Source organism: Ranitomeya variabilis, chromosome 3 (genome assembly GCF_051348905.1).
Source record: "Ranitomeya variabilis isolate aRanVar5 chromosome 3, aRanVar5.hap1, whole genome shotgun sequence".
Lineage (NCBI taxonomy): Eukaryota > Metazoa > Chordata > Amphibia > Anura > Dendrobatidae > Ranitomeya > Ranitomeya variabilis.
Window position 1 is genome coordinate 310238315 of NC_135234.1, and position 12388 is coordinate 310250702.

Here is a 12388-nt window from a genome sequence, read left to right on the forward strand (position 1 = left end):
AATGTAAGTATGTACTGTTTGTTTTTTTTACATTTTACGCTGGTAACCAGGGTAAACATCGGGTTACTAAGCGCGGCCCTGCGCTTAGTAACCCGATGTTTACCCTGGTTACCCAGGGACCTCGGCATCGTTGGTCGCTGTAGAGCGGTCTGTGTGACAGCTCTCCAGCGATCAAACAGCGAAGCTGCAGCGATCGGCATCGTTGTCGCTATCGCTGCAGCGTCGCTTAATGTGAAGGTACCTTTACTGCCAAATCTGCAAGATAAGTGTCTGGTTTCTTTGTGCACCCATGCTGGGTGCTTAATGATACAGTACTATTCATTGTTGTTTTGTCCAGCTTTGATTGTGTCAGTGTATTCACAGTCTGCTTGGATTCTCAGGAGAGGCAGATGTACATTCCATGACTTTAGTTAGTTTGTGGAACTTTTTGTATTTTCTGCTGTGGGTATTTTTGAAGTGTTTTAATACTGACTGCTTAGTATTCTGTCTATTAGAAAATGGTCTGTGCTGACTAGTGTTGAGCATTCCGATACCGCAAGTATCGGGTATCGGCCGATACCTGCGGTATCGGAATTCCGATACCGAGATCCGATACTTTTGTGGTATCGGGAATCGGAATCGGAAGTTTCTAGGAATTTAGGACCTGAGGGATGACGTCACGGTTTCTGATTGGTCGCGTGGCGGTCACATGAGCGGCACGCGACCAATCAGAAGCCGTGACATCATGGAAGGTGCTGAACGCGCTCATTTTAAGCAAAGAAGGCTGCCGGTTCACAGCGGTAAGGTCCAGGCTGCGTCGGAGAGGTGAGTATATCAATATTTTTGTTTTAATTCTTTATTTTACACATTAATATGGATCCCAGGGCCTGAAGGAGAGTTTAATCTCCTTCAGACCCTGGGAACCATCAGGGATACCTTCCGATACTTGAGTCCCAATGACTTGTATTGGTATCGGGTATCGGTATCGGATCAGATCCGATACTTTACCGGTATCGGCCGATACTTTCCGATACCGATACTTTCAAGTATCGGACGGTATCGCTCAACACTAGTGCTGACTAAATGGAATGATGATGCTTTGGCAGCAATTTTCAGAAAGGGTCTTTCTGAATCCGTTAAAGATGTTATGGTGGGGTTTCCCACGCCTGTCGATCTGAGCGATTCTATGTCTCTGGCTATTCAGATTGATCGGCGCTTGCGGAAGCGCCGAATTGTGCACGCTGTGGCATTGTCCTCTGAGCAGAGTCCTGAGCCAATGCAGTGTCATAGGATTCTGTCTAGAACAGAACGACAGGGATTCAGACGTCAAAATAGGTTGTGTTACTATTGTGGCGATGCCTCTCATGTTATTTCAGTCTGCCCTAAGCGGACAAAGAGGATCGCTAGTTCATTTACCATCAGTACTGTACAACCTAAGTTTCTGTTATCTGTGTCCTTGATTTGCTCATTGTCATCATTTTCTGTCATGGCGTTTGTGGATTCAGGAGCCGCTTTGAATTTAATGGACTTTGAGTTTGCCAAGCGTTGTGGTTTTCCCTTGCAGCCTTTGCAGAACCTTATTCCTTTAAGGGGCATTGATGCTACACCTTTGGCTAAAAATAAGCCCCAGTTTTGGACACAGGTGACCATGCGTATGGCACCAGCCCATCAGGAAGATTGTCGATTTCTGGTGTTGCATAATTTACATGATGCTATCGTACTGGGTTTTCCGTGGTTGCAGGTACACAATCCTGTGTTGGATTGAAAGTCTATGTCTGTGACTAGTTCATAATGATGTTCTTTTAATGTCCATCTCTTCTTCTTCCTCTTCCGAAATCCCAGAGTTTTTGTCTGATTTTCAGGATGTATTCGATGAACCCAAGTCCAGTTCTCTTCCACCAAACAGGGCCTGTGATTGTGCTATTGAGTTGATTCCAGGCTATAAGTTTCCTAAGGGCCGACTCTTCAATCTGTCTGTGCCTGAACATACCGCTATGCGGAGTTATGTTAAGGAGTCTTTGGAGAAAGGGCATATTCGGCCATCTTCTTCACCGATGGGAGCTGGATTTTTTTTTGTTGCTAAGAAGGATGGCTCCCTGAGACCCTGTATTGATTATCGCCTCTTGAATAAGATCACGGTCAAGTTTCAATACCCTTTACCTTTGCTTTCCGATTTGTTTGCTAGGATTAAGGGGGCTTGTTGCTTTACAAAGATTGACCTTCGGGGGCGTATAATCTTGTTCGTATTAAGCAGGGTGATGAATGGAAAACTGCGTTCAATACGCCCGAAGGCCATTTTGAATACCTTGTGATGCCGTTCGGGCTCTCTAATGCTCCATCTGTTTTTCAATCTTTCATGCATGATATCTTCCGGAATTATATTGATAAATTCCTGATTGTATATCTGGACGATATTTAGATTTTTTCTGATGATTGGGAGTCTCATGTGCAGCAGGTCAGGATGGTGTTTCAGATCCTTCGTGACAATGCTTTGTTTGTGAAGGGGTCTAAGTGTCTCTTTGGGGTGCAGAAGGTTTCTTTTTTGGGTTTTATTTTTTCTCCTTCATCTATCGAGATGGATCCAGTTAAGGTTCAGGCCATTCATGATTGGATTCAACCCACGTCCGTAAAGAGCCTTCAGAAATTTTGGGGTTTTGCAAATTTTTATCGCCGTTTTATTGCTGGCTTTTCCAGCGTGGTTAAACCCTTGACCGATTTGACAAAGAAAGGTGCTGATGTGGCGAATTGGTCCTCTGCAGCGGTATCTGCCTTTCAAGAGCTTAAGCGTCAATTTACTTCTGCTCCTGTGTTGTGTCAACCAGATGTTTCTCTTCCGTTTCAGGTTGAGGTTGATGCTTCTGAGATTGGCGCAGGGGCCGTTTTGTCTCAGAGGGATCCTAGTGGTTCCTTGATTAAACCATGTGCCTTCTTTTCCCGTAAATTTTCGCCTGCTGAATGCAATTATGATGTCGGCAATCGTGAGTTGTTGGCTATGAAGTGGGCGTTTGAGGAGTGGCGACATTGGCTGGAGGGGGCTAAGCACCGTTTTGTGGTCCTGACTGATCATAAGAATCTGATTTACCTCGAGTCTGCCAAGCGGCTGAATCCTAGACAGGCTCGATGGTCTTTGTTTTTTTCCCGTTTTGATTTTGTGGTCTCGTATCTTCCGGGTTCCAAGAATATTAAGGCTGATGCCCTTTCTAGGAGTTTTTTGCCTGATTCTCCTGAGGTTTTGAACCGGTCGGCATTTTGAAGGAGGGGGTTATTCTTTCTGCCATTTCCCCTGATTTACGACGGGTTCTTCAGGAATTTCAGGCTGACAGACCTGATCGCTGTCCGGTGGGGAAATTGTTTGTTCCTGACAGATGGACTAGCAGAGTGATTTCTGAGGTTCATTGTTCTGTGTTGGCTGGTCATCCTGGTATTTTTGGTACCAGAGACTTGGTTGGTAGGTCCTTTTGGTGGCCTTCTTTGTCTCGTGATGTGCGTTCTTTTGTGCAGTCCTGTGGGACTTGTGCGCGGGCCAAGCCGTGTTGTTCCCGTGCTAGCGGGTTGCTTTTGCCTTTGCCGGTCCCTGAGAGGCCTTGGACGCATATTTCTATGGATTTTATTTCTGATCTTCCCGTCTCCCAGAAGATGTCGGTTATCTGGGTTGTTTGTGACCGGTTCTCTAAGATGGTTCATTTGGTGCCTTTGCCTAAATTGCCGTCCTCCTCAGATTTGGTCTCGTTGTTTTTTCAGCATGTGGTTCGTTTGCATGGTATTCCAGAGAATATAGTGTCTGACAGGGGTTCCCAGTTTCTTTCTAGGTTTTGGCGGGCCTTTTGTGCTAGGCTGGGCATTGAGCTATCTTTTTCCTCTGCATTTCATCCCCAGACAAATGGCCAGACCGAGCGAACTAATCAGACCTTGGAGACTTATTTGAGATGCTTTGTGTCTGCTGATCAGGATGATTGGGTAACCTTTTTGCATTTGGCTGAGTTTGCCCTTAATAATCGGGCTAGTTCGGCTACTTTGGTTCCGCCTTTTTTTTGTAATTTTGGTTTTCATCCTCGTTTTTCCTGTGGGCAGGTTGAGCCTTCTGACTGTCCTGGTGTAGATTCTGTGGTTGACAGGTTGCAGCAGATTTGGACTCATGTGGTAGACAATTTGGTGTTGTCTCAGGAGAAGGCTCAACGTTTTGCTAACCGTCGTCGGGGTGTTGGTTCCCTGCTTCGGGTTGGGGATCTGGTCTGGTTGTCTTCCCGTCATGTTCCTATGAAGGTTTCTTCTCCTAAGTTTAAGCCTCGGTTTATTGGTCCTTATAAGATTTCTGAGATTATTAATCCTGTGTCTTTTCGTTTGGCGCTTCCTGCCTCTTTTTCTATCCATAATGTCTTCCATAGATCTTTATTGCGGAAATATGTGGTACCTGTTGTTCCCTCTGTTGATCCTCCGGCCCCTGTGTTGGTTGATGGGGAGTTGGAGTATGTGGTTGAGAAGATTTTAGATTCTCGTGTTTCGAGGTGGAGGCTTCAGTATCTTGTCAAATGGAAGGGTTATGGCCAGGAGGATAATTCTTGGGTTTTTGCCTCCGATGTCCATGCTGCTGATTTGGTTCATGCTTTTCATTTGGCTCGTCCTGATCGGCCTGGGGGCTCTGGTGAGGGTTCGGTGACCCCTCCTCAAGGGGGGGGGGTACTGTTGTGAATTCGGCTTTTTGGCTCCCTCCGGTGGTTGTGGATGGTAGTGCAGTGGTCCCTGGTTTGCAGCTCTGGTCAGGTGAATCTACTGATTGCAGTTCTGACTGGGCTATTTAGGCTTGCAGGATTCATTAGTCCTTGCCAGTTGTCCAATGTTTTTGGAGGTTTAGTCCTTGCCTGGTTCCTTCTGCCTTACTGCCAAATCTGCAAGATAAGTGTCTGGTTTCTTTGTGCACCCATGCTGGGTGCTTAATGATACAGTACTATTCATTGTTGTTTTGTCCAGCTTTGATTGTGTCAGTGTATTCACAGTCTGGTTGGATTCTCAGGAGAGGCAGATGTACATTCCATGACTTTAGTTAGTTTGTAGAACTTTTTGTATCTTCTGCTGTGGGTATTTTTGAAGTGTTTTAATACTGACCGCTTAGTATTCTGTCCTATCTTTCCCTGTTTAGTTAAGAGTGGCCTCTTTTGCTGAAATCTGTTTTCTACCTGTGTGTGTCGTTCCTCTCCTATTCACAGTCAATATATGTGGGGGGCTGCCTATCCTTTGGGGTTCTGCTCTGAGGCAAGCTAGCGTTCCCATTTCCATCTATAGGGGTATGTAGTCCTCCGGCTGTGTCAAGGTGTCTAGGTTGTGATAGGTACACCCCACGGCTACTTCTAGTAGCGGTGTTAAGTTCAGGGTTTGCGGTCAGTATAGATTCCACGTCTCCTGAGAAGGTTTCATGCAGCTCCAAGGTCACCAGATCATAACAATGGGGCTCCTGATTCAATATGGATATTCAAAAATTTAGGCCATGTGCACACGTCAGGATTATATGCAGAAATTTCCTGAACAAAACCAGACTTTTTCCGCAGGAAATCTGCATACCTTTTTTGCGCGTTTTTATCGTGTTTTTTTTGTGCAGATTTTTTGCGTTTTTTTCCGGAGCTTCAAAATGCAATAAATAGTGGGAAATCCGCAAAAAACCCTCAAAATTAATTAACATGTTGTGTTTTTTTCTGCGATGCGTTTTTATCGCAGAAAAAACACAGCATGTGCACAAAAATTGCGGAATGCATTAAAAATGATGGGATGCTTAATGTATGTGTTTTTTAAGTGTTTTTGTCTCAGAAAACCACTGAAAAAATGCGCAAAAAATCCGGAATGTGTGCACATAGCCTTAACCTGCTGATGTCTCAATTAATTTTACTTTTATTAGCATCTATTTTTATTTTTTGAAATTTACCAGTAGCTGCTGCATTTCCCATCCTAGACTTATACTTGAGTCAATAAGTCTTCCAAGTTTTTTGTGGCAAAGTTAGGGGGCTTATACTCAGGTCAGCTTATACTCGAGTATATACGGTACTTCTATTTCTATTGGCCAAATATTTATCACCCCTTTAAATTTCACCAACTGGGAGGTAAGACTGAACAGTCTACGACAAATTAGTGAACATACTCTAAACAAAGCAAATCTTACCTTCCAACGATGTCCACACTCATTGCATAACACAAAAGTTGTCATTGGTTCATCTGCACTCCGTGTTTGCACCTGTAGGAATTAAAGAAAAAATTCTTGAGACAATTAAAGCAAATTTACTATTCAAATTGAGTCTTAATTTTGGATGTACTTACTATGAGCAACATTTTTTTGGATAAATCAATGTATATTCAGCATTGTCTGATTATATTAGCTCACCACTGTACATCAGATATTTGTATTCTGTAACCGCACTATGGTACTTATCCCAAATTGAAGTTAAGCAAGAAATAATTATGCTTTATTTCTGTATAGAAAGTATTAAAAATTATTTATTATAGAGCGTTGGATTTTATAATAGATTATATATGCGCCGTTTATTAATGGGATGAATGGTGGAAGTGCTTAGATTATTAATATATATATATTATACATTATAATCACCAGCATTGATGAATTTTAAAATGAACAGTGATTAAGTGCTGGCAGTGTCATACTCAAATTTGAAAAAATTCTTATGTCTATACAATACCTGAAAATCTAAACCATTAAAGAGAAAAAGGCCACAGCATTTTCCAAGATATCATTGTCAATAGTAGTTCATATTTTATATAGAAGAAGAAATAATTACAACTGCATTACTCAAATAGCATTAGGAATATTTGTAATCTAATATTGCCAATCTACTCATCTGATCTTAGAGGAAAGAGACAATTTATGTCATTTGTGAGGCAGTGACCGATGTTATATGTGAGGGTTGCTATGTGTCCCTCAGGATGTGAAAAGAAGCATATGGAGGTCGTGGGAGTGCATTGCAGTTGCAGGCATAGCTGTGATTGCAATGCAGAATAAAAGTAAGGGTAGCTTTGCGCAAGCTATTTGTCCAAGTCAGATTTAGGATAAAACTGTCATAAGCTTTTATGTTTGAAACGGACTAGAGGAAGGTAGTTGGATTGGTCCGTTTCCTCTCCGGCTCCGGGTTTTCCATGTGGCCCATGGCCACAGATTCAACTTAAAGGCCCTGTAGTAAAGGGTTTGGTTGTGTCTGTTTGGTCTGCAAGCAGTCAGAGCAGACAGCCCTGCAGAGCATTACCTGTGTGAGGCAACACAGGACCAAGCGGAGCCAAAAAGCCTGGCACCCTCAGCATACACGTTGGTGCCGTACAATACGGCAACCGGTCAGGGATAGCCTTTGTTTTCTTGGCTGTGATCCGGAGGATCCGTTTTACCTTTTCTGTTTGTGAGTACGCTGTAAATTAAGCAAGACTTTATTTTGAACTTTTGCCGGGTCACTGCCTTATCACTGCACAGCGACGACACCGCTGCACTACATGTGGCTGGAGAATGCAGAGCAGTGTGAACTGAGGCATACCCCAAAGCATGCTGCATGTTGATAATTAAGCCGGAAAAGCTACAGCTAAAGCTTTCAAACTTTTGAAGCAGTTTGTTAGGAGTCGAGTTTCCTCTGCTGCACAGGGGGAATCTTGATCCGTGTCTGCTGCGGTCTCCCATTCTCCATCGACCGCAGTGGAGCCTGCTCAGCGGAGACGTCGGTCCCAGCGTCTCACTTAGTCTGATTCAGTGCAAAGTTATTGCTTCCTCTCCAGGCTCTGTTATTGTACCCTGCACTGATCTACTGCGAACAGGCTTTTCTGGGACTAAGTCCTACTTTGCACACACTGAGCATGCCCAGGGTAAGATCTCTCAGTGGAGATCAAGGGTCACATGTTCAGGTACTGCAGCCAAATCTATTGGTCTTTCTAGGAAGGTCCTGTAGGTACACAGGCTCTGTAGCAGTTTCTCATTGGTCCTCTTTTGGAAGGTCCTTTACGTGCTGCAGCTATTTAAGGCTCGCATGGCCGCAAGGCCATGCGCTAGTATCTTCTAAAGTTACATGCTTTGCGCCACTGTGGTCATATGTGTGAATGTGTTCGGGGACCCGGCTGAAATAAGCCCCTAGAATGCTGGCACCTCCGGCGAGGAGATTGTGTATGAGAATATTCAGGGACCCGGCTGAAATAAGCCCCTAGAATGCTGGCACCTCCGGCGAGGAGTGTTGTGTGCATGCATGACCACTGACTGCTCTCTTCTGGGTAGTTAGCCTGTGTCTCTGTGAGAGTTAACAGGGCACAGAGCTTAGCATTTTCGGCCGCTCTGTGAAGCTAACAGAGCTGGTTAATACCGCCATATTGTGCCGCCATTCACTTAGCGGCAGGATATTTCCTGCACGGTGGATCCCGGGTTGCGAACGCCCCAATCACATCAATAAATATATTCGGTGCGTTCCGCAGACCCTAACACAGTTGGTCCTCACTCAACATGAGCAGCACCAACAGCAGCTATAGTGCCAGAAGGAGCAGCAGCAACGGCAGCAAGAGATATTTAATCAACAACAGCAGCAGACAAATAACCTCTTAATGCCACAGATCGTGGCTATGCGAGAGGCAGCCCCACCAGCGACTATTTTCCGGTCTGAGGTCTGTTACAAAGTCCGGTCAGCGCTGAGGAAGATGAGTCCTAAGGATGACATGGAGTCCTTCCTCACCATCTTCGAACACATTGCAGAGCAGGAGAGTTTGCTGGTGACCCAGTGTGCTGAAGTGGTGGACCCCTTCCTGATGGGAGATGCCCAGAAGACCTACCTGGACCTTAGTCGGGACGATGCTCTGGACTATGTGAAATTGAGAGGTGAGATCCTTGCCAGACTGGGGGTGAATACCTATGTGTGGGCTCAGCGGGTATACCAGTGATACTTTGCAGAGTCTTGTCCCACCAGGTCTCAGGCATATGACTTAGGCTAGTTTCACATTTGCGTTTAAAAACGCAGCGTTTAAAACGCAAACGCAGGTGTTGAAAAAACGCATGTAAACGCGTGCAAACGCTGCGTTTGTTAGACGTATGCGTTTTTCTCATGCGGTAAAAAAACGCTGCGTTTTGACGTGTTTACATGCATTTTTTCCTGCGTTTGCGTTTTTGAAACGCATGCTGAGAAGTGTGTGACAGCTGCCAATCATCAAAATCATCTAGAAAACCCAATATAAATAGAAAAAGCTATATTTACTTCAGCGCGATATATCACAAAAGCCGGTAATTCAATTGCCGGCTTTTCATTTCTCCTGCCTAAACCCGACATGATATGACACATGGTTTACATACAGTAAACCATGTCATATCCCCCTTTTTTTTGCATATTCCACACTACTAATGTTAGTAGTGTGTATGTGCAAAATTTCGGCGCTGTAGCTATTAAATTTAAGGGTTAAATCACGGAAAAAATTGACGTGGGCTCCCGCGCAATTTTCTCTGCCAGAGTGGTAAAGCCAGTGACTGAGGGCAGATGTTAATAGCCTAGAGAGGGTCCATGGTTATTTGCCCCCCCCCCCCGGCTATAAACATCTGCCCCCAGCCACCCCAGAAAAGGCACATCTGGAAGATGCGCCAATTCTGGCACTTGGCCACTCTCTTCCCATTCCCGTGTAGCAGTGGGATATGGGGTAATGAAGGGTTAATGCCACCTTGCTATTGTAAGGTGACATTAAGCCAGATTAATAATGGAGAGGCGTCAATTATGACACCTATCCATTATTAATCCAATTGTATGAAATGGTTAAAAAAAACACACACACAATATTGCAAAGTATTTTAATGAAATAAACACACAGGTTGTTGTAATATTTTTTTGCTCTCTCAATCCACCTGAAGACCTTCGTTCTGTAACAAATTAAAAATAATAAACCAACAATATACATACCTTCCGTAGATCTGTAACGTCCCACGATGTAAATCCATCTGAAGGGGTTAAAATATTTTACAGGCAGGAGCTCTGCTATAATGCAGCTGTGCTCCTGCCTGTAAACCCCGGGGAATGAAGGTAATGTAGGTCAATGACCTGTAGTTACCTTCAGTCGCGGTGATGCACCCTCTGCTGGATGTCCTCATATGACCTCGAGCCTGGGAACTGCAACACATAGATAAAAAAAAACACAGCAGCACATGTACATGAATCGGCCATGAGAAAACACAGACAAATACACATTTCTCAAAAATATTTTTTCATAAAAAAATTTTTAATTTTTTTTTCATAAAACTTACAGTTAAAGATGAAATGGAGATTCTTAGCGCATAAATTGGCCAATTTATGTGTGCCCATCAACCACGGCAAGGTGATCTCCCCCTGATGGGACCTACTCTACTGTACATACCACTCTTGGGCCACCAGCCTACAACTCTGGACAAAACATGTCACTCTGGGCTAAACCTACAATTTATGGGCAGGTAGAGTTGATAACCGCCACCTGCAAGGTCAATGGGAGGAGTGCAAGATAAGTCTGTGGATGCTGCCACATCCATACAAATAGAGGAAAAAAAACCAATCAGCACTCCCAATGTGAACACGTGCAAGCTGCAAACTGCAACACATAGATAAAAAATTTGTATGGATGTGGCAGCATCCACAGACTTATCTTGCACTCCTCCCATTGACCTTGCAGGTGGCGGTAATCAACTCTACCTGCCCATAAATTGTAGGTTTAGCCCAGAGTGACATGTTTTGTCCAGAGTTGTAGGCTGGTGGCCCAAGAGTGGCATGTACAGTAGAGTAGGACCCATCAGGGGGAGATCACCTTGCCGTGGTTGATGGGCACACATGAATTGGCCAATTTATGCGCTAGGAATCTCCATTTCATCTTTAACTGTAAGTTTTATGAAAAAAAAATTTTTGAAAATTTTTTTCTGAAATAATATTTTTGAGAAATGTGTATTTGTCTGTGTTTTCACATGGCCGATTCATGTACATGTGCTGCTGTGATTTTTTTTTTATCTATGTGTTGCAGTTTGCAGCTTGCACATGTTCACATTGGGAGTGCTGATTGTTTTTTTTTCCTATATATATATATGTGTCTCAATATATATATATATATATAACGAAACCCGACTTTGCCAAAAGTCGGTGACTTTTGAAATTGGCCGATCTGTTTCGCTCAACCCTAGTTAGGATCCCTAGGGTTAGGGTTTGGATCCCTTTATCACCTTGATGGTGGGGGGAGGCTTATCAGTGTGTATTATTGTTTTTTTCTATTAAAACGCAACCAAACGCATGTGCTTAACCCCTTAGTGACAGAGCCAATTTGGTAAGGTACCTTCACACGAAACGACATTATAACGATATCGCTAGCAATCCGTGACGTTGCAGCGTCCTCGCTAGCGATATCGTTTCGTTTGACACGCAGCAGCGATCAGGATCCTGCTGTGATGTCGCTGGTCGCTGAATAAAGTCCAGAACTTTATTTGGTCGTCCGATCGCTGTGTATCGTTGTGTTTGAAAGCAAAAGCAACGATACCAGCGATATTTTACACTGGTAACCAGGGTAAACATCGGGTTACTAAGCGCAGGGCCGCGCTTAGTTACCCGATGTTTACCCTGGTTACTAGCGTAAAATGTAAAAAAAACAAACAGCACATACTCACATTGCGTCCCCTGCAGTCTGCTTCCTCCTCTGACTCAGCGCCGCAAAGTGAAAGTGAAAGCAGCACAGCGGTGACGTCACCGCTCTGCTCTCACTGTACGGCGCTCAGTCAGTCAGGAAGTGGACGCAGGGGGACGTGAATGTAAGTATGTGCTGTTTGTTTTTTTTAGATTTTACGCTGGTAACCAGGGTAAACATCGGGTTACTAAGCGCGGCCCTGCGCTTAGTTACCCGATGTTTACCCTGGTTACCAGGGGACCTCGGCATAGTTGATCGCTGGAGAGCGGTCTGTGTGACAGCTCTCCAGCGACCAAACAGCGACGCTGCAGCGATCGACATCGTTGTCGCTATCGCTGCAGCGTCGCTTCGTGTGAAGGTACCTGTACTTAATGACCGAGCCAATTTTTACAATTCTGACCAGTGTCACTTTATGAGGTTATAACTCTGAAACGCTTTATCGGATCCCGCTGATTCTGAGATTGTTTTTTCGTGACATGTTGTACTTCAAGTTAGTGGTAACACTTCTTCGATATTACTTGCGATTATTTATGAAAAAAATGGAAATATGGCGAAAATTTTTAAAATTTTGCAATTTTCAAACTTTGTATTTTTATGCCCTTAAATCAGAGAGATATGTCACAAAAAATAGTTAATAAATAACATTTCTCACATGTCTACTTTACATCAGCACAATTTTGGAAACAATTTTTTTTTTTGTTAGGGAGTTATAAGGGTTAAAAGTTGACCAGCAATTTCTCATTTTTACAACACCATGTTTTTTTTAGGGACCACATCA

General features: G+C 43.9%; 1 protein-coding gene across 2 annotated transcripts in view; it reads right to left on the reverse strand.

The window, feature by feature from the left end:
- LOC143815892 (transcription elongation factor A protein 3-like) overlaps nt 1-12388 on the reverse strand; it is a 531124-nt gene that overhangs the window by 49510 nt on the left and 469226 nt on the right. For both annotated transcript variants that reach the window (XM_077295629.1, XM_077295627.1), the window contains one exon: nt 6128-6199. In XM_077295629.1, the coding sequence (XP_077151744.1) occupies nt 6128-6199 (72 nt within the window). The remainder of the gene's footprint in view (nt 1-6127; nt 6200-12388) is intronic.